Here is an 18,552-nt window from a genome sequence, read left to right as displayed (position 1 = left end):
GTCTGGCCGTAGATCTGGTCCAGTGAAAGACCCATTCTGGTCACAACATACGGCCAGTATGTTGGGCCGTATAATGCCCAGTCTTTCCGAACTCTTTCTCGTCGACTCGTTTGACCTCCAATCCTTATGGAACCTTCTTGACACTTGTTTAACACCTCATTACCAATATAAGGGACGTTATACACCTTATTACCAATCTAAGGGACGTTATAACTCTTCTCCAAATCATCATTAAGCCATCATCAATTCGATACTCGTAAATCTTGCCCGACTCACAACATATACCTTGCTTTCCTTAACAACTTCCGTCTCCTACCTCGAATGTCTTTGAAATCTCATTTAGAATCATCAAATGATATTTCTTACTTATCAAAACATCGTATACTTCGTGCCCTTCGTTAGTCTATTCACTGTACGTTAACGGGAAATTTTCCGAGGTGTAACACTAACATCGTAATCTTTTAATAGCTCCAACCATCGTCTTTGCAGCAGATTCAATTCCTTCTGCTTGAAAATATACTGGAGACTCTTATGGTCTGTATAGATATCAACATGGACTCCATATAAATAATGCTTCCACATCTTCAATGCATGGACCACTGCAGCCAATTCTAAATCATGAGTCGGGTAGTTTTTCTCATGTTTGCGCAACTGCCTTGAAGCATAAGCAATCACCTTACCATGCTGCATCAACACACAACCTAATCCAATACCGGAGGCTTCACAGTAGACAACATAGCCTTCTGATCCTTCTGGAAGTGTTAGAACCGGGGCCGAAGTCAATCTATTCTTCAACTCTTGAAAACTACGCTCATAAGCGTCGGTCCACCAGAATTTTGCCGATTTCTGAGTCAGCTTCGTCAATGGTGCAGAAATAGAAGAAAATCCTTCTACAAATCATCTGTAATAACCTGCTAAACCTAGAAAGCTACGGACCTCGTGAGGCGTTGTAGGCCTTGGCTGTCTTCACGACCTCAATCTTACCGGGTATCTACTCGAATACCATCAGCTGAGATAATATGGCCCAGAAAAGTTACAGAATTCAACCAGAACTCACATTTTGAAAACTTGGCGTATAATTCCCGAGTCCGAAGAATTCCAAGAACAGTACGTAGATGATCTGCATGCTCTGCCTCCGATCGAGAATATACCAGAATATCATCAATGAACACAATTACAAATAGATCTAGGAAAGGCCTGAACACATTATTCATCAAGTTCATGAATACTGCTGGGGCGTTAGTCAATCCAAACGACATAACCCGAAATTCATAATGACCATATCTGGTTCTGAAAGCCGTCTTCGGAATGTCTTTTTCTCTAACTCTCGCGTGATGATATCCCGACCTCAAATCAATCTTTGAAAATCACTTAGCACCCTGCAGTTGATTAAAAAAATCATCGATTCTCGGAAGTGAATATTTATTCTTGATTGTCACCTTGTTCAACTGCCTATAGTCAATGCACATTCGCAAGGAACCATCTTTCTTTCTCACGAACAACACAGGTGCTCCCCATGGCGATGAACTAGGCCTAATAAAGCCTTTTTCAAGCAGATCTTTTAGTTGTGCCTTTAGCTCTTTCAATTCTGCAGAAGCCATCCTATAAGGAGGAATAGATATGGGTTTGGTATCCGGAAGCACATCGATGGTAAAATCGATCTCCCGTTCTGGTGGAAGACCTGGAAGCTCATCTGAAAATACATCCGAAAATTCATTCACTATCGGAACCGATTGAAGAGTTGGCGGTTTTGCTTCAGTGTCATGAACCCGGACTAAATGATAGATATAGCCCTTAGAAATCATCTTCCTTGCTTTGAGATAATAAATAAACCTACCTCTCGGGGACGCTGTATTACCTTTCCATTCTAACACTGGTTCTCCCGGGAATTGGAATCGAACCATTTTTGTTCTACAGTCAACATTGGCATAACAGGAGGCCAGCCAATCCATGCCCATAATAACATCAAAATCTAACATCTTCAGCTCGATCAAATGAGCTATAGTAAGATGATCACAAACCACAACCACACAGTTTATATAAACTTGTCTAGCTATTACCGTGTCACCAATAGGAGTAGACACTTCAAAAGGTTTGATTGGCTCAGGTTTCACCCCAATACGATCAACAATATAAGGAGTAATATACGGCAAAGTAAAACCCGGATCAATCAATGCATAGACATTATAAGAGAATACTGATAATATACCTGTGACTACGTTATGGGAGGACTCAAGATCCTGTCGCCCGGCTAATGCATAAATACGGGGCTGAGGGCCACTTGAACTGGATGCTCCTCCTCTGCCCCTGCCACGACCTAATGGCGCATGTGAGCCTTGCCCCAAAGGGCGTACAGACGATGAGGAACTAGCTGCTGATCCTGTGGGCTGGACCCTACCTCTATCACCCAACGATGGACAATCACGCATCATATGCCCGGTCGATCCAAGCATAACAAGCATCGAGCCTCGGACATTGGCCGTATGTAATTTACTTGCCCGGGCCGCGTCGTGGTACCGGTGGTCTCCTCTGACTAGTATCGCCTCCAAACTGAGAACCAAAAGCTCTCGAGCTATGACCCGATCCAGAATAAACGGGGCGGTCAAATCTCCTGCCTGCAAATCGAGGAGGTGCACTAGCCACGGAGTGGCCTGAATATCTGGAATGTTGTTGCCTCTGACCCCCTCTGTACTCACCACTGACCCCGGCAGATCTGGCCCTCTATCAATATCGCGCTCACCCCTATGCGGTTGCTGTTGTTCCTCTAAATTCTGGGCATGGGCCTGAATACGGGAGATGTCCATCTCTTCCTGAAGTGAAGCCGTCAAGCAGTCTTTAATCAAGTGTGGCCCCAAGCCACTCACAAATCGATGCACTCGGTCCCCCATATCGGCTACCATAGTCGGAGCATACCTAGCCAATGAATTGAACCGAAGGCTATACTCTCGGGCGCTCATATTTCCCTGTCTGAGATTTAAGAACCTGTCGGCTCGGGCCCGTCGAACTTCCGATGGCAAATAATGGCGAATGAAGGCATCTACGAACTCTTGCCATACAGGGGGAGGTGCATTTTCCCCTATCGAAAGCATCCAATTGTTATACCACAGAACTGCTACATCCCGCAACCTATAGGATGCTAACTCCACTGACTTAGTATCAGAAGCGTGTATTATTCTTAGCATCCTCAACATCTCATCTATAAAGCCCTGCGGGTCCTCATCCGGCTTTGACCCGAAAAATTCTGGCGGGTTCAAACTCATAAAATCACGGGCTCTGGCGCTAGTCGCTCTGTCACCAGGACCCGCACTCGTCGGCGGGTACCGGGCGGCTACTAATCGAGTCGGCAAGCGGACCGCATCTCGCGAGTCCCGATCCGAAAACGACGGGGAAGGGGACCGGAGCCCTTCCATGCTCTTCTGTTACTGGAGGAGTAGAGGTAGTATGTGAGGGAGTGACACTCTGAGCCTCGCTATGTTCTAGCTCAGCCGAGGGTTCTCGGCTGGTACCTTCTCCAGCAGCGCCCAGTATTGTGCTGACTTTCTTCTTCTTTCTCGGAGGCATCGCTGAAATTAGATAGGAAAAGATTAGATAGTTGCATTTTTTACTTGACTTTATTACACGATCTAAGATGAGAAGGAAGGTCAATAGCTCCAAAATGCCCTGCAGCCTCTTGTTTATAAGTGTGGCGCGCTTCACCCCATAAACAAAACTCTACCGGACACGGCTCGTAGACACACCCTAGGACGAACTGCTCTGATACCACTTCTGTCACGACCCAGCTAGAGGGCCATGACGGGTACCCGGAGCTACCCTACCGAGCACCACCTAACTCACTTGTCATCACATTCAATCTGAACATACACCGTTCTCATCATAAAACCCATTATGAGACAACCTTCATTTACTTCCCAAACATATATATATATACACATACATACATAGGCCCACAAGGCTACAAAATGATGCACAGAATATGCACTAATAAGATCATAAGACATCTACTACCCACACACATGTATCTACGAGCCTCTACTAGAATACTAAAGTCATAAGGATGGGACAGACCCCGCCATGCCCCAAATATGCACACACACAAAAAAAAAAAATATATATATATACCAACAAGCGGCAACTCCGGAGAAGTGGAGTGCTCCTATAAGACTGCTGATAGAGCTCCTAGGTATCCGGTCCGTCTCCCTATCTACCTGCGGGCATGAACGCAGCGTCCATAAAATGAAGGACGTCAGTACGAACAATATACTGAGTATGTAAGGCATGAACCATAATGTAGTAAAGCAGTAAGGAAACATGAGAGAAACAGATAACCTGTATATCAAACTGCCTCTTAAGGCGAATACCATGCATGCTTAGCCTTTTAAGAAAACATTTTTCATGCATACATAACACAATATCATCACTAGCCCGCGTCCGGGCCTCCCGCGTCCGGGGTAATCGTCTCACGCCGCCCACTAGTGGTAACTGCCCGACCAACTAGGCACGGTGTAACTATCATCATCCATAAGCTGCCCACCGAAGTGGTGTCTGCCCGGCCAACTAGGCACGGTGTAATCATACATAAAAATAAGCATGCATGAGAGTCCAATTAAAAGCTAGAATTCTATCGGAGTGGCGTAAGGTCGGTAACCCCCGATTATGTTATGGAATAATCATGATCGTCGTGTTTCACCTTGAAGGAACTAGTATTATGAGGTGAGACTATCAACAATGAGTGATATCAAGAAAATCATGTAATAGGATCAATAGTCTTATTATAGCATCATTTCATAAGTTTAGAATCTCGATGGATAAAATCATCATAATCATCCTCATTATCATAGAACATATCTCATCCCTTTCTCATAGAAAGCTCTTAGAAATCTTTAGCCTTCAACTTTGGGATATGAGGAAGTCATGGAAATATAAAGGAATCATAGTATAGGAGCCATGCCTTTGAAAGAAAGGGGATAGCCTTACATACCTTTACGTCTCTTTAACTTTATCGACTAAACGTTTCCCCCTCCAAGTTCACGATTCTACATTCAAGAGATTTTTGTACTAAAATTAGATAATTGGAAGCATACTTGAGTCTAAACTAAAATGACTAAGAGCTAACGAAAATTGGGCAGCATTTCCTTTGTTCCAACCACTTCCTCCATATGATAAACAACTCCCAAATATCGATAGCAACAATTCCATAATCAAAAGATTATATTCAAATTATACTCGATTCCATCCCAAAATTTCTTCTCATAAACAATCCATAACAACAAATTCAATGCATCCCCTTGTACTCTTGTATACAACACTTTCTCAACATCGTTACTACCCCTCATAACAAGATTATACGCATAATATGCTAACAATTATAGCTCAAGTTGATTTACACTCAAAATATCATCAATATTCATATTTGAACTTTTTCCCATAACTCTTTCCACTTTAAAGACTTGCTAAACCTTCACATCCACTTAACCCAAAAGATGAGATGAAGAACATACCTTGTTTTTGAAGAATTTCAACTCAAACAACTTGCTCTAATACTTAATCCCCGCAACTCCAAGTGAAAGCAAGAACACCCCAACTCCCATAAATTAAACTAGTTTTTCAAGGTTGATCTTCTCTTAATTTGATTTGGAGTGATTTGGTGTGTTTATGGGTGTTAAGGGGGAGCTTAGAGAGAAATTAGGGTTTGATTTTGGGTGAAAAATGAGGCCCAAGTTGTGGAAATGGGTATATAAAAGTTGGGGAAAAAAATTCCACCGCCCCAATTTCTGGAAATCTCGGCATCACGTACTTTGAAGTACGTGATGAACAGTATCACATACTTTGGGGGGCAAAAATTTTAAGTTCTGGAAATTTTTTGAGAAATACGCCCAAAAAGTACGGGACGTACTTTTTTGTACGGGCCGTATTTTCCTCCGTACTTCACAGAAATGCGATGTGTCAGTTGCATTGGAAAGAAGACTCGCTGAACTTCAATTTACATAGTTTATGGATTCCGTAACTCCTCATATTCTAAGAGATATGCCCCTGACAAGTTGGACCAAAATTTCCGTAAAAAATTTTGTCAAGTTTTTCCAAATTTTCATCGAACCTATTTTCTTCGATTCGCTTGATCCCGAAACCTTTAAATACTTGTCTAACACTTATTAAAAGACTTCCTTGACCTTATTGGGGTATCATGGCCTCTCTGAACTCACGTTAGTTTGCTTACGACGACGCGAAAATCCACGAGGTGTAACAGATACAGATTCATAAAAATAAATATTTTACTAGCAATAGTATAATATCAGTTAGAATACATGATTTTTTTTCAAGTATACCATTATCATTTAACTATATTTAGTTGACAATTTAATTTGTCACCCCACTTTTATGCTTAATCATAGTAAAATGATGTAGTTTGGTCATTAGTTGTCCCTGAAAATTACGTTTCAAAAATTAGATTGGCAACATGATCGACTAGTGTAAATTGGGGCAGCAGTAAACTTAAACTCAATGCCTTTGTACAATCTAGACACGTGAAAAAAATATTGACAAGACATAAAAAAAAAAAAAAAAAGGGAGACAAGACATAAAGAAAGAATAGATTGACATAAAAAAAGCATATAAAGTAAAGCACAATGAACGAACGAAATTGAGGAAATCTACTCTCTGAAGTCATGTGACGATGGAGCCTAATGAACACCTGGCAAATGAAAAGAAAGAATACTACTATTAGCTATCACTACAAGAACTTGTTCGACTGCGTGCGCCTTGTTTACTTATCTCACACTTTGGTGTTGGAACTTGGGAATTTCATGATGTAGGAGAAGAGAGATTAAGCCAATCAATAAAGTCAAGTACAAGGCACAAAATGCTATAGAGCCTTTTGGAAATTCAACACGATACAAGTAATAATGTAATTGTTTTTTCTCAAGTACATATTCCAATCACATTTTAATTATTCAAATTAACAAATCCTAAATCTTGACTTGACTGGAGACATTTTAATATAGAAGTGCAACTTGGCAGGACAATCCAATTCAAAACGTTGACAAGTAACCTGCTTTAGGCCTTGACGTCTTGAACAATTGTTGTAATTGCAAATCCTACATAAGATAATAACACCATCTAATTTTTAAGTTACATGCATAAACCACAATAAGTTTCAAATCTCAACAAATGTACAATATGATTTTTACCTCTTTGCTTAGTACGATGGACAGTCCCTGCCAGTTTATTGTCTGAAACATTCCTGTTCATTAATTAAATGAATGATATCAAAAAAGGGATGCCGTAGAGTTCCTACTGTCCGGGATCAGGAGCGGAGCTAGAAGCCAACATATGGTTTTGGCTAAACCAAATAACTTTAGTTTAAATTTTATATTTGTATTAAGGAATACACCAAACATGTACAAAAGTTAAGTTCAGGGCCCAATTACTAACACTTGATATTGCTGTCTTAGATTTAGAACTCATAAAGTTCAAATTCCGGCTCCGCCTTTATTTGCAATTTGGCTAGTAGTATTAAAAACTAAATCAATATATAGCAGCTTATCAACTTACATAAGCTGCAAATTTCCCCTGAAGATGAGCATCAAAACAGAGATAGGAATTTCCCCTGATAATTTATTACTATTCAATGTCCTGCAAAGGAAAAAAAAGTCAATATTACACCAAATTATACGGAGAAATTTCACAAATAATCAATTCTCAGTCTTTGTAGTTGAAAATGGCTAATCAATTCTCAGTCTTTGTAGTTGAAAATGGCTAATCTCCTAAAATTTCAAATTCCATAAGTGTTAAAACAGATCGTATACGCGACTGTATATTCGGTATATTAGTGTATATCGCGTGTCAGAGTTAGTTAGAGTCAGTTGTTGTTGTAATGATGAATTAGTTAGTTAGTTTTAAGTGTGATGATTAGTTAGATGCCAGTTGTAGAACAGCTAGCAAGCAGGGGCGGAGCTACAGTGTAATAGGGGGGTTCGGCCGAACCCAGTAGCTTTTGCGTAGACAGTAACTTTTGCGTAGACGTTGTATTTATATTAGAATGTATATAATTATGTAAATGCTCATTCACTTACAAAGGTAAGTTGATGGTCTAGTGGTAAGGAAGAAAGCGAAGAGTTTTCCGCGTCCAAGCTGGGTTCGAACTTTCAGCATTCTTCTCCTATTTTGCTAAGGGTATAAGTACATAACCTGCTGATGCAGGTTATCACTTTTTTCGCTTTCTGCTATACATGCAGATTTGTGAATATTTTATAAACATAAGATTGACAATTAAAAAACGCAAAAAGAACGTTCCACTCTAAAACAAAAGAGGCTCATCGTTTCTTTCACAAACATCAAACTCAAAATCAGATTTCTATAAAGACCCAAAACCTATTATGTTGTCTTCTTCTTCTTCTTTAAAAACTACAAAAGCCTTTACCCACCACCACCCACTCTTTGCCGGAGTCCAAACCTCGGGCTGGTGACTGGTAGGTACAGGAACTCTTTTAGTTTGTCGCTTTTTTAAATATATTAAACGGAAAAGGGTCATATTTACCCCTGTACTTTGAAAAAAGGTTAAGTATGCCCTTCGTTTAAGTATGGGGCTGTAAATGCCCTTACCGTTATACATTTGTATCATTTTGGCCCTCAACCTAACGGACCATCAGGTCCCACCAATAAAAGGGACACATGGAGGGTATTAACACACATAACATTCCAGCTCATTTTTGGAACCCAACCCTTGCCATAACCCATTTCCGTAGCCCGAACGCTTTGATTCCCTTATTCTAAAAGTTCTTGCTCCTTTACTCCAAAAATTCCATTTATATTGCTTTCAGTTATACATTTTGCTTATTCAGAATTCTATTTCTTCTTAGTGGGTTGGTCTGACTTTAAGGTACATTTTCTGGGTAATAGGGAGTTAAGTAATTCATAATTTACTTTCTTTTTGGTCTTATATTTTTCTGGTATTAATTAACCAAATACCCATGACATTCAAAACATGGATTTTGAATTTTCAACATGATCTCATTTAATTAACCTCCAATTAGAAGACGACGAAAGTCAATTTCAAGTGGAATGGGGGTCTTAGAACCATCATTCAAGGATCTTTATACTCCAAATAACTTCATATCATACAACCCAATACACACCAAGCAAAACAAAAAAAAAATGCTAGCTTCCCTAAACTAAAATCTGGGTTTCTTAAAAATTGAATTATAACAATGTTTCAAATTCTTGGACAGAGGTCATGGTAGGTTAAAACTTGAGCAGAGAACAAAATTTCGACACAGAAAGAAAAGAATAGTCTTTTTTTTTTTTTTTTTTTAATTTTCATTTGTTAATCCATCTTTCGACCATTTTCCCTGATGGTCTTGGTTCTTTAGAAAGCTGTTTGTTTTTAGTAGTAAAACAAGGAAGATAGTATAAAAAAGGAGAATACTTCAGTTTGTGTTCTGGTGGTTCACAAAGATAATGGTTTATGGTAAGGATCGGGTTTTGATAAATGAGCTGGAAAGTTATGTGTGTTAATATGCCCTCCACATGTCCCTTTTATTGGTGGAACCTAATGGTCCGTTAGGCTGAGGGTAAAAATGATCCAAATGTATAACGGTAAGGGTATATACAGCTCCATACTTAAACGAAGGGCATATTTAACCCTTTTTTGAAAGTACAGGGGTAAATATGACCCTTTTCCGTATATTAAATATACGATCTTTATTTATTAATTTGACGGTTGTTATACATAAGCTTGAGATAGTTGTCTTGTCCTAAAATTTCGAATCCCCAAACTTCAAATCGTGGCTCCTCCTCTGCTGGCAAGTGAAGTCTACAAATATCTCATTTGCTTCATTGAAATGTAACCGAATCAATTCAAGTCAACACAATTCTTCATTCTTCTTTGTTTTCTCTCAACTACAAACCACCATGATCGAGCTTGAAGCTTCGATCATAGCTTCTCTTTTATAAATTCACATGGTATCAGAGCAGTGATCCTACGATCAATACTGCAAGCAACAAAACTCCATTAAAGGAGATATCGAAGGTCAAAGGAAGAAAATGGGAGAAGAAACTTCAACTGCTGCAACTGTGACAATTGATCACCATCATCCATTGTTTTTACAAGCCTCAGATGTTCGTGGATTAGTTTTAATTCCTACAAAACTGACAGGACCAGAAAACTACACTTTGTGGAGTAGATCCATGAAGTTAGCACTAAGAGGAAAGGGAAAATTAGGCTACATAAATGGAACATGTGTGAAGAGTAGATATAAATGTGAATTAGAAGAATTATGGGAGAAGTGTAATGCGATTGTGCTGTCATGGATAGGAAGTACTGTTTCTGGTGAGTTAATTCCTAGCATTGTGTATGCTATAAATGCTAAGAGAGTTGGGATGAGTTTAAGGAGAGATTTGATATATCTAACCTGACTAGAATTTATCATATCTGGTCAGAAATAGTGAATTTAAAGCAAGGAAGTGATTAAGTGACAAGCTATTTCTCAAAGATAAAAATCCTCTAGGATGAGTTGGATGTAATAGTACCTCTACCATCTTGTTGTGATGAATCAAAGCACCACGCAGATCACCTTAAAGCAAAAAGGTTGATACAATTTCTGATGGGACTGAATGATAGTTTTAGCAACTTGGTGGCTAAAGGGTCTGATGTACCAATAAATGAAGCCTATGCTGTTACCACTCAGGAAGAAAGTCAAAGATCTTTGGGTGTAATAGGTGCACATAGAGATGTTTTGACCATGCTAGCAGGTAGAAACTAAGGAAATAGATACAGAAAGCCAAGCAGTAGCAGGACCATCAGGACACCTTGTGGTAAATGTGGATGTAAAGGGCATAGAAATGAGGATTGTTACAAACTTGTAGGATATCCTGTAAACTTCAAGGTAAGTAGAAGAATGGACAGTCTACTGAGTTCAAGCCTTATACAAAACTTCACTACAACTTATGGAGGAGAAGAGTCTAGTGGATCCAAATCACAAACTGGTGGTCTATTCACTTCTCAACAATATCAGGAAGTTCTGAACAAGATAGATGAAACAACACTAACCAAATGTGTGTCAAACATGGCTGGTATAACTTCTCTATTATCCAGTGCTTTTGCATATGAATGGATAGTAGATTCAGGAGCTTCACATCATATAACACCTTACAAAGAATTGATCACTGCTCTTAGAAGACTAGAAGATCAACAAAATAATAAAGTTCAATTTCCAACTAGTGATAGATCTCAAATAACAAGTGCAGGAAGTGCAAATATCTTAGGTGATCATAGGATACACAATGTGTTACATGTACCAGACTTCAAGTTTAGTCTGTTATTAGTATCTAAGCTCACCAAGGAACTGTGTTGTGCAACAATTTTCTTGCTTGATTTTTGTGTATTTCGGGGGGCTCTTCAATGGCAAGGTAGTGGGGATTGGTAGAGAAAGAGATGGGCCATACATGTTGCAGGAATTTGGACAAATAACAACTTATTCAGTTGGAAATAGAACACCAATTACCAATAAGGAAAAGACACCTTTGGCACATGAAGTTAGGGCATCCTTCAGTATGAGCAATGAAGTACATTTCATCACTCAAGATCAAGGTAGAAGCTGATATTCAAGATAACTGTGAAATATGTCCTTTAGCAAAGCATCATAGATTGAAATTTCCTGTTAGTACTAATAAAACAATAGCCTGTTTTGAGCTTGTACATATTGATTTGTGGGGACCTTATAAGAAGGCTACATATGATGATAAACAGTACTTTGTCACATTAGTTGATGATTTTAGTACATACAATTGGGCTTGCCTTATACAATCCAAGAAAGAAGTGTTTACTGTACTTTTTGAGTTTCTATGTCTGATTAAAAACCAATTTAACTGCATTGTAAAGATAATCAAGTCTGATAATAGAGCATAGTTTTTCAACTCCAAATGTGTAAGTTTACTTGCTGAGAATGGTATTATCCATCAAAGTAGTTGTCTTTATACTCCACAACAGAATGGTATAGTGGAGAGGAAGCATAGAAATATTCTAGAGGCTGCTAGAGCCTTAAGGTTCCAGAGTGAGTTTCCTATTGTTTTTTGGGGAGACTGTGTTAGAACCGCAGTTTATTTGATTAACAAACTTCCCACAATGGTTCTAGAAAGAAAGAGTCCATATAAGAAACTGTTTGGCAAAACACCTAGTATTAATCACTTGAGGGTTTTTGGTTGTCTGTGCTATGCAAGTCAACTGCCTAAAGGTGATAAATTTGCTGAAAGGGCAAAACAAGCAGTTCTAATGGTTACTCAGAAACACAGAAGGGTTATAGATGGTTTGACATTGTTTCAAAGGTGATCTTTATATGCAGAGATGTCACTTTTAGGGAAACTAATTTTCCTTATCTAGATGTTGATTCCTCTTCTCAAGAGGACATGTTCTCTTCAGTCAATCTTGAAGCAAGGGGGCCACAGTCTGATACTAATGGTGCTTCATCAACTCCTTCATCAATTCCTGTTCATGAGAGTCCAATGCCAATGCAGCACATTATTCATCATGAAAATTTTGGCGATTTTGAGAATGTGGAACAAGTTAAATCTCACCCTGATGATCTCAGCAGTTCTAAACATCTCAGCAGTTCTGAACATGCTGAGAAGGAGCATGCTGAGCAGTTGGAGAATGAAGAACATTTGCATGGTGTTACAGATGGAAAGCTGCATAAAAAGAACACTATACAAGTGGATGAACATGTTCCATTAATACAACAACATGAAGAGGTGGATGCATCAGTATTTGTTTTACAGGAGGAACAAAGAAGAACTACCAGAAATGTCAAACCACCCATTTGGCATAGTGACTATTTCATGACACATAAGCCTGCTGGAAATCGTGCCTATCCCATAAACAATCACATATCCGACACTCAACTCACACTATCCTATCAGACTTACCTAATCAGTCTATCCATTGTGAAGGAACCTAGAAACTTTTATAAAGTTTCTAAAGACAAGCTGTGGGTTGAGGCAATGCAGAAAGAAGTGGATGCACTAGAGGAGAATCATACTTGGGAGCTAGTAGAATTGCCACTAGGAAAGCAGCCCATAGGTTCAAAGTAGGTGCATAATGTGAAGTTAAAGGCAAATGGAGAGATAGACAAGTCTAAAGCTAGATTGGTTGCAAAAGGCTACACACAGAGTGAAGGCTCAGATTACCATGAAACTTTCTCACCAGTAGCAAAAATGATTACTGTGAGAACTGTAATCAGCATAGCAGCATCACATGATTGGGAACTTTTCCATATGGATGTCAACAATGCATTTCTTCAAGGAGATTTGGATGAAGAGGTGTATATGTCACTTCCACGGGGTTTTCATAGACTAGGGGAGACTAGAGTTTGTAAATTGCTGAAGTCATTATATGGCTTGAAATAAGCTTTAAGACAGTGGAATATAAAGTTGACTATTTCCTTAATGATCATATGATCATTCTTTATTTACAAAGAGAAGGGACAAGGAACTGGTCATCATTTTGATCTATGTTGATGATTTGCTTATAAGAGGAAACAGTTCACACCTTAGTGATGACACAAAGAAAGTATCTACATAGTTAGTTCAAAGTAAAGGATTTGGAGATATTGAAGTATTTCTTAGGAATAAAAGTGATGATATCCAAGCATGGGATACTGCTTAATCAAAGGAAGTACACACTTGAGTTGATCTTAGATGTTGGCCTCAGTGGAGCTAAACCAGCTACCACACCATTGGAAGCAGATATCAAACTCACTTCTCTGGATTATGATGAAACTATTGCTAAGGATTGTGATGCAACAACTGAAAAGGCAAATGATCCAACACTAAAAGACATTGGATGCTATCAAAAACTAGTAGGTAAGCTCATTTACTTGACCATTACCAGGCCAGACATATGTTTTGCAGTACAACTGTTGAGTTAATTCATGCAGTTACCCAAGAAGTCACATTGGGATGCAGCTCTAAGAGTTGTGAGATATGTAAAAAGGTCACCAGGATTGGAAATACTGTTAAAAAGGAATCCAATCAAAGACCTGATAGTCTTTTGTGACTCAGATTGGGCTTCCTGTCCAAATACAAGGAGATCAGTGATTGGATTTCTCATACATCTTGGAGGGTCATTGATTTCATGGAAATCTAAGAAGTAACATATTGTAAGTCGAAGCTCAACAGAATATCGTAGCATGGCCTCAGCAGTACCACAAATTGTATGGTTAACAGGAGTACTTAGAGAACTTCAAGTTGAGATTGAGCTTCCCATAAAAGTCTATTGTGATAGTATAGCTGCTATACAAATAGCAGGAATCCTATATTCCATGAATGAACAAAATATATTGAGATTGATTGCCATTTTGTAAGGAAAAAATTCAAGGATGGGACAAGTTTACCAACTTATATCAGCACCAAGCTGCAGCTTGCTGATCTACTAACAAAGGGTTTAGGAGCATCACAACATCACACACTTTTGTCCAATAAGGGAGTGATAGATGTTTTTCACCTACCAGCTTAAAGGGGCGTGTTAAAACAGACTGTATACACGACTGTATATTCAGTATACAGTCTTGTTGTAATGATGAATTAGTTAGTTAGTTTAAGTGTGATGATTAGCTGGCATGTGAAGTCTACAAATATCTCATTTGCTTCATTGAAATTAACCGAATCAATTCAAGTCAATACAATTCTTCATTCTTCTTTGTTTTCTCTCAACTGCAAACCACCATGTTCAAGCTTGAAGCTTTGATCACGGCTCCTCTTTGATAAATTCACAATAAGTGAAATTGGAGGATAATGACCTGGAATTTGATACTCAAGACAATGACTATTTTTAAAGGCTAGGCTGAAAAGTAGCTAGTGAGTACTATTCCTATAAATTATATGCAGTCCTTTAGGGCTTTTAACACATTTAGCCGCTCAGCCAAAATAATTACGACATCTAGCTAAATATATTAAAAAAATACATTAATTATGTATGCATATTACATATTATATACAAAAAATACATTTGTCAGCTATTATTTTGATGGAAAAAAATTCAATTTATACCAAGAACGGACAAAAAAACAATATGTTGCAACGAGAGGAAAAATGACTTACATATATCGCAGGGATTTTAAATTGCCAAGAGATGATGGGATAGGGCCACTGAGCTTGTTATTTTCTAGCCCCAAGCTCACTAACTTTGTCAGGTTCCCTAATTCACTTGGAATTTCTCCACTAAATGAATTATTGTGAACTTGCCTGCCCATGTATTAAACAAGAAAAAATGATTATCATATTCATCATCAAAAAGCAAATAAGACTAATTCATTAATTAATCTTACAAGTATTGAAGATCTTTTAGCATTCCCAACTGAGGTACCAGTGTCCCAGTGAGGTTAGCAGCACCTAAGTCCCTTCATTGGTATATCACTATTAATATCAATATTAACAAGAAATTAACATATAAATTGGGGCAAATAGCACTTTGGTCCCTCATTTATAGGTAAATTATCATTTTGATCCTTGTCATATCCGGTTATGCACACTTAACCTTTAATTAATTGAAATGTATACTTTTGGTCTCTTTGCTTGTGAATTAACATTCAGAAGTTTACCATATTTATTAGTCATTTCACAATTTAATTACCCATGTGTTATGTTAAGCTTGTACTGTTACTCTATATTTGACGGTGCTATAGTTCTAAAAAAGTAGTTCAAATACAACATATATACTTCTTACATAAAAGGACTAAGAACACACATTTTGAGTAATTAAAGGTTATATGTGCTTCGCTAGATATCGCAAAAGACCAAAATCAAAATATATCTATAATTTGAGCACCAAAAATGTTATTATCCTCTAAATTTGTGTGTAGAGACGAAGTCAAGATTTATATTTCAAATTAATAACAATAAATTCAATCGATCAATCAATTGAATCTGCTCTAGATTCGTTTCTATCGGACTAAAGAAGTTTGGGATAATACTCAAAATACCCCCCAACGTTTGACCAAAATCCCAACTACACACCTAACCTTTGCGGGGGTCCTATTACCCCCCTGGACAAATTTTTTCAGTAGCAAAATGGCCCTTTTTTGCTGATGTGGCAGAGAGCGTGAATACACCGCCCAGTAGCGCGTGACGCCTTTAAAAATCTGCATCCGACTTGTTTTGGACACCAACTAAGTCACCACATATGATGCCAAGTAGATAAAATTTGAACTCCCTCCATTTTTAGGCTACTTCATCTTCATCTTCACCCTATTTAATATCCATCCCCATTTTTGTTGTCAAAATAATATCCATTATAAACGAAAATCTCAATTGAAGAAAATCCACATATGATTCCGAACAACTTGTTAAAGAACAACTTTCCACCATAAACGAAAATCAAGAAAAAAATGAAAAATCAAGAAAGAAAAAGGAAAAATACGGAAAAAAATAAGGATGAAAAATCTAATCTTGTTAAAGAAAATCGATTGGAAGTTGCTTGTTTGGAGTTGTTACTTGTTGCTTGGTTGGAGTTGTTTAAGCACTAATTCTTTGAGTTGATTTGGGGAGAAAATTAAACTCCATTGCTAAGAATTTGGAGAAAGCTATGAAGAACACCAAATGGGTTTCTCTAAATTCTTGATTGTTTAATCAAATTAATGGATGAACTTTGTTCTATTTGGTGTTAGGAAGCTTCCTTTCACATTTGGGTTTGTTTGGATTAGATTTGAGCAAGTTGGTGTGATTTTTTTTTCAACTCCTAATGAAGATGATGATGATGATGATGATAATGTTGATGAAGATGAAGGAGAATTGGGTATGGGTTTTCAGATCCTTAATAAAAATGGAGTATGGAAAATTGAGAGATTTTTTTTTTTTTGAAGAAGAAGAAGAGTAGATGGATGGAGGAAGGGGGGAAATTAATAAAAAATGGGGCAAAATTAAACACGTGGCATGTGAGCCAGGCGCGTGTGGACAACCGCCATTTAATATTTGGGGGGGTTGCGATTAACTTAAATACATCAAAAAAAAGGCATTTTGATACTGAAAAATTTGTTCAGGGGGGTAATAGGACCCCCGCAAATGTGTAGTTGGGATTTTGGTCAAACGTTGGGGGTATTTTGAGTATTATCTCAAAGAAGTTTAGAAGAAGTTTAATTGTGACATACACTCTTACAACACTATTTTCGTTGTTGCAGGTGACATGTACCCATGTGCATGGGTTGACTAACGTCGGGTCCCAGCTTCGAAGCACATTGTTTGGGTCTACCACGTTGACTTTCAATGCATTGAGAGCATCCCCTGTTCATCACAAACACAAGAACAATAGGAGGAAAAAAAAAACATCAAACTCATCAACAACGAGTTCGTGGCAGATTATTCGACATTCCATCCGTTTAATTTTACGTGTGTTAGTTTAATTAAGCATAAACAAGAAGATTTTTGAATCGATGCTCTTAAACTAAAGGTGTATATAACATATTAACACTACTAAAAAATCTCTATTTTCCCTCTGAAAAATATTCAGTGGCTATTTCTCACTGAATGCCGGTGGAAAAAACCTAAATATTAGTGTTTTCATATAGAAAAATTATAAAAGCTTCCCGCCGTTTCAATGGGAATCTGTTTCCCACCACGCGTTTTCTTAGTGAATTGGTCGGTGGGAATGAGGTGGAAAATCATGTTTTCTAAAGACAAATTTCTCACTGAATGCCGATGGGAAAACCCTCTGTTTCTATTAGTGTAAGGGTGTGTTTGGTACGAAGGAAAATGTTTTCACATACTTATTAATCTATTGTATGGTAAGTAAGTTAAAATATACTGTCCCAAGAAATTTGTATGTAAGCTAGAAAAATACTATGAGGGTGGAGTGGTGTGGGGAGTGGAGGGTCAGGGTGGGCGGGAGTAGGGTTGCCAAGGGGGGAGAAGAGACAATAAACTTAGAATGCCACTTATGAAACTTGTTTTCTCTATTCCTATTAGGGAAATCATTTTTCTTATTTTTAAGGAGCCTTTTTTTTATAGATGAAATGTTTTCCAAAACATTTTGACTAACAAAACAAGTGAAAATTGAAAAACATTTAAAATGTTTTCCTCCATATATACCAAACACACCCTAAATATTATTTTCTAAATCTTGTGATTTTAAACATGTCATGACTCATGTTATTCTTAAGGGATTGTCACAATGGGCAAAATGATACCACAAGAATTAAAATCTTACTAAATAATATTGAAAGATATTATATTTTGAAACAGGCTAAAATGAGAAATAAGACGCATAAATGAAAACAAAGGAAGTAATAAACATAAACAGGTAATAAAAGGATATGAATGAGGGCTTATTTTGTGATAGTTAACCTTCAGAGTTGCATTCAACAGCTACAATGGCCACGGCACCAACCAGGAACACCAGGGCAACGAACCTCATTTTCTTTTACTAGACTGGATATTATATAGGTTTGCTGCAATACCTTTATATATTTATACAAAAAAAACTGAGTGCATTTTTACATAGAGGTCCTCTAAACAGATAGTGGCTTATAAACTACTTAAAAACGGTTGAAAAAATTTGGAGTTTGACCCGAT

The 18,552-nt window shown here is 37.9% G+C and overlaps 1 protein-coding gene across 5 annotated transcripts; it reads right to left on the bottom strand.

Moving 5' to 3' along the window:
* Positions 1–6,806: 6,806 nt before the first annotated feature.
* LOC132032607 (leucine-rich repeat protein 1-like) lies at positions 6,807–18,504 on the bottom strand. Of its 5 annotated transcripts, XM_059422251.1 has the most exons (7): positions 18,325–18,485; positions 17,133–17,265; positions 15,315–15,386; positions 15,088–15,231; positions 7,549–7,629; positions 7,185–7,237; positions 6,807–7,091 (listed from the first exon to the last, which is right to left on the bottom strand). In XM_059422251.1, the coding sequence occupies exons 1-7, from the start codon at positions 18,392–18,394 to the stop codon at positions 7,051–7,053; spliced, it is 594 nt and encodes a 197-aa protein (XP_059278234.1). In that variant the 5' UTR covers positions 18,395–18,485; the 3' UTR covers positions 6,807–7,050. The 5 variants fall into 5 exon arrangements, with proteins under 5 accessions (XP_059278234.1, XP_059278237.1, XP_059278235.1 ...); XM_059422252.1 differs by lacking the exons at positions 6,807–7,091; positions 7,185–7,237; positions 7,549–7,629 and adding exons at positions 12,286–12,478; positions 12,568–12,694 and having other exon boundaries at positions 18,325–18,499; XM_059422253.1 differs by lacking the exons at positions 6,807–7,091; positions 7,185–7,237; positions 7,549–7,629 and adding exons at positions 12,341–12,478; positions 12,568–12,678 and having other exon boundaries at positions 18,325–18,495.
* Positions 18,505–18,552: the final 48 nt, after the last annotated feature.

The sequence above is a fragment of the Lycium ferocissimum genome, chromosome 10, assembly GCF_029784015.1.
Source record: "Lycium ferocissimum isolate CSIRO_LF1 chromosome 10, AGI_CSIRO_Lferr_CH_V1, whole genome shotgun sequence".
NCBI lineage: Eukaryota > Viridiplantae > Streptophyta > Magnoliopsida > Solanales > Solanaceae > Lycium > Lycium ferocissimum.
Note: the sequence above shows the minus strand (reverse complement) of the source record. Positions and strands in the feature narration are given on the sequence as shown.

Coding starts and splice junctions, on each gene's coding strand:
- LOC132032607 (XM_059422250.1), bottom strand. CDS start 18,394: ATGAGGTTCGTTGCCCTGGTGTTCCTGGTTGGTGCCGTGGCCATTGTA. Junction 17,266..18,324: donor TGTTGAATGCAACTCTGAAG/GTTAACTATCAC, acceptor TGTGATGAACAG/GGGATGCTCTCAATGCATTG. Junction 12,695..15,087: donor TTAAAATCCCTGCGATATAT/GTAAGTCATTTT, acceptor CCACTTGTATAG/TGTTCTTTTTATGCAGCTTT.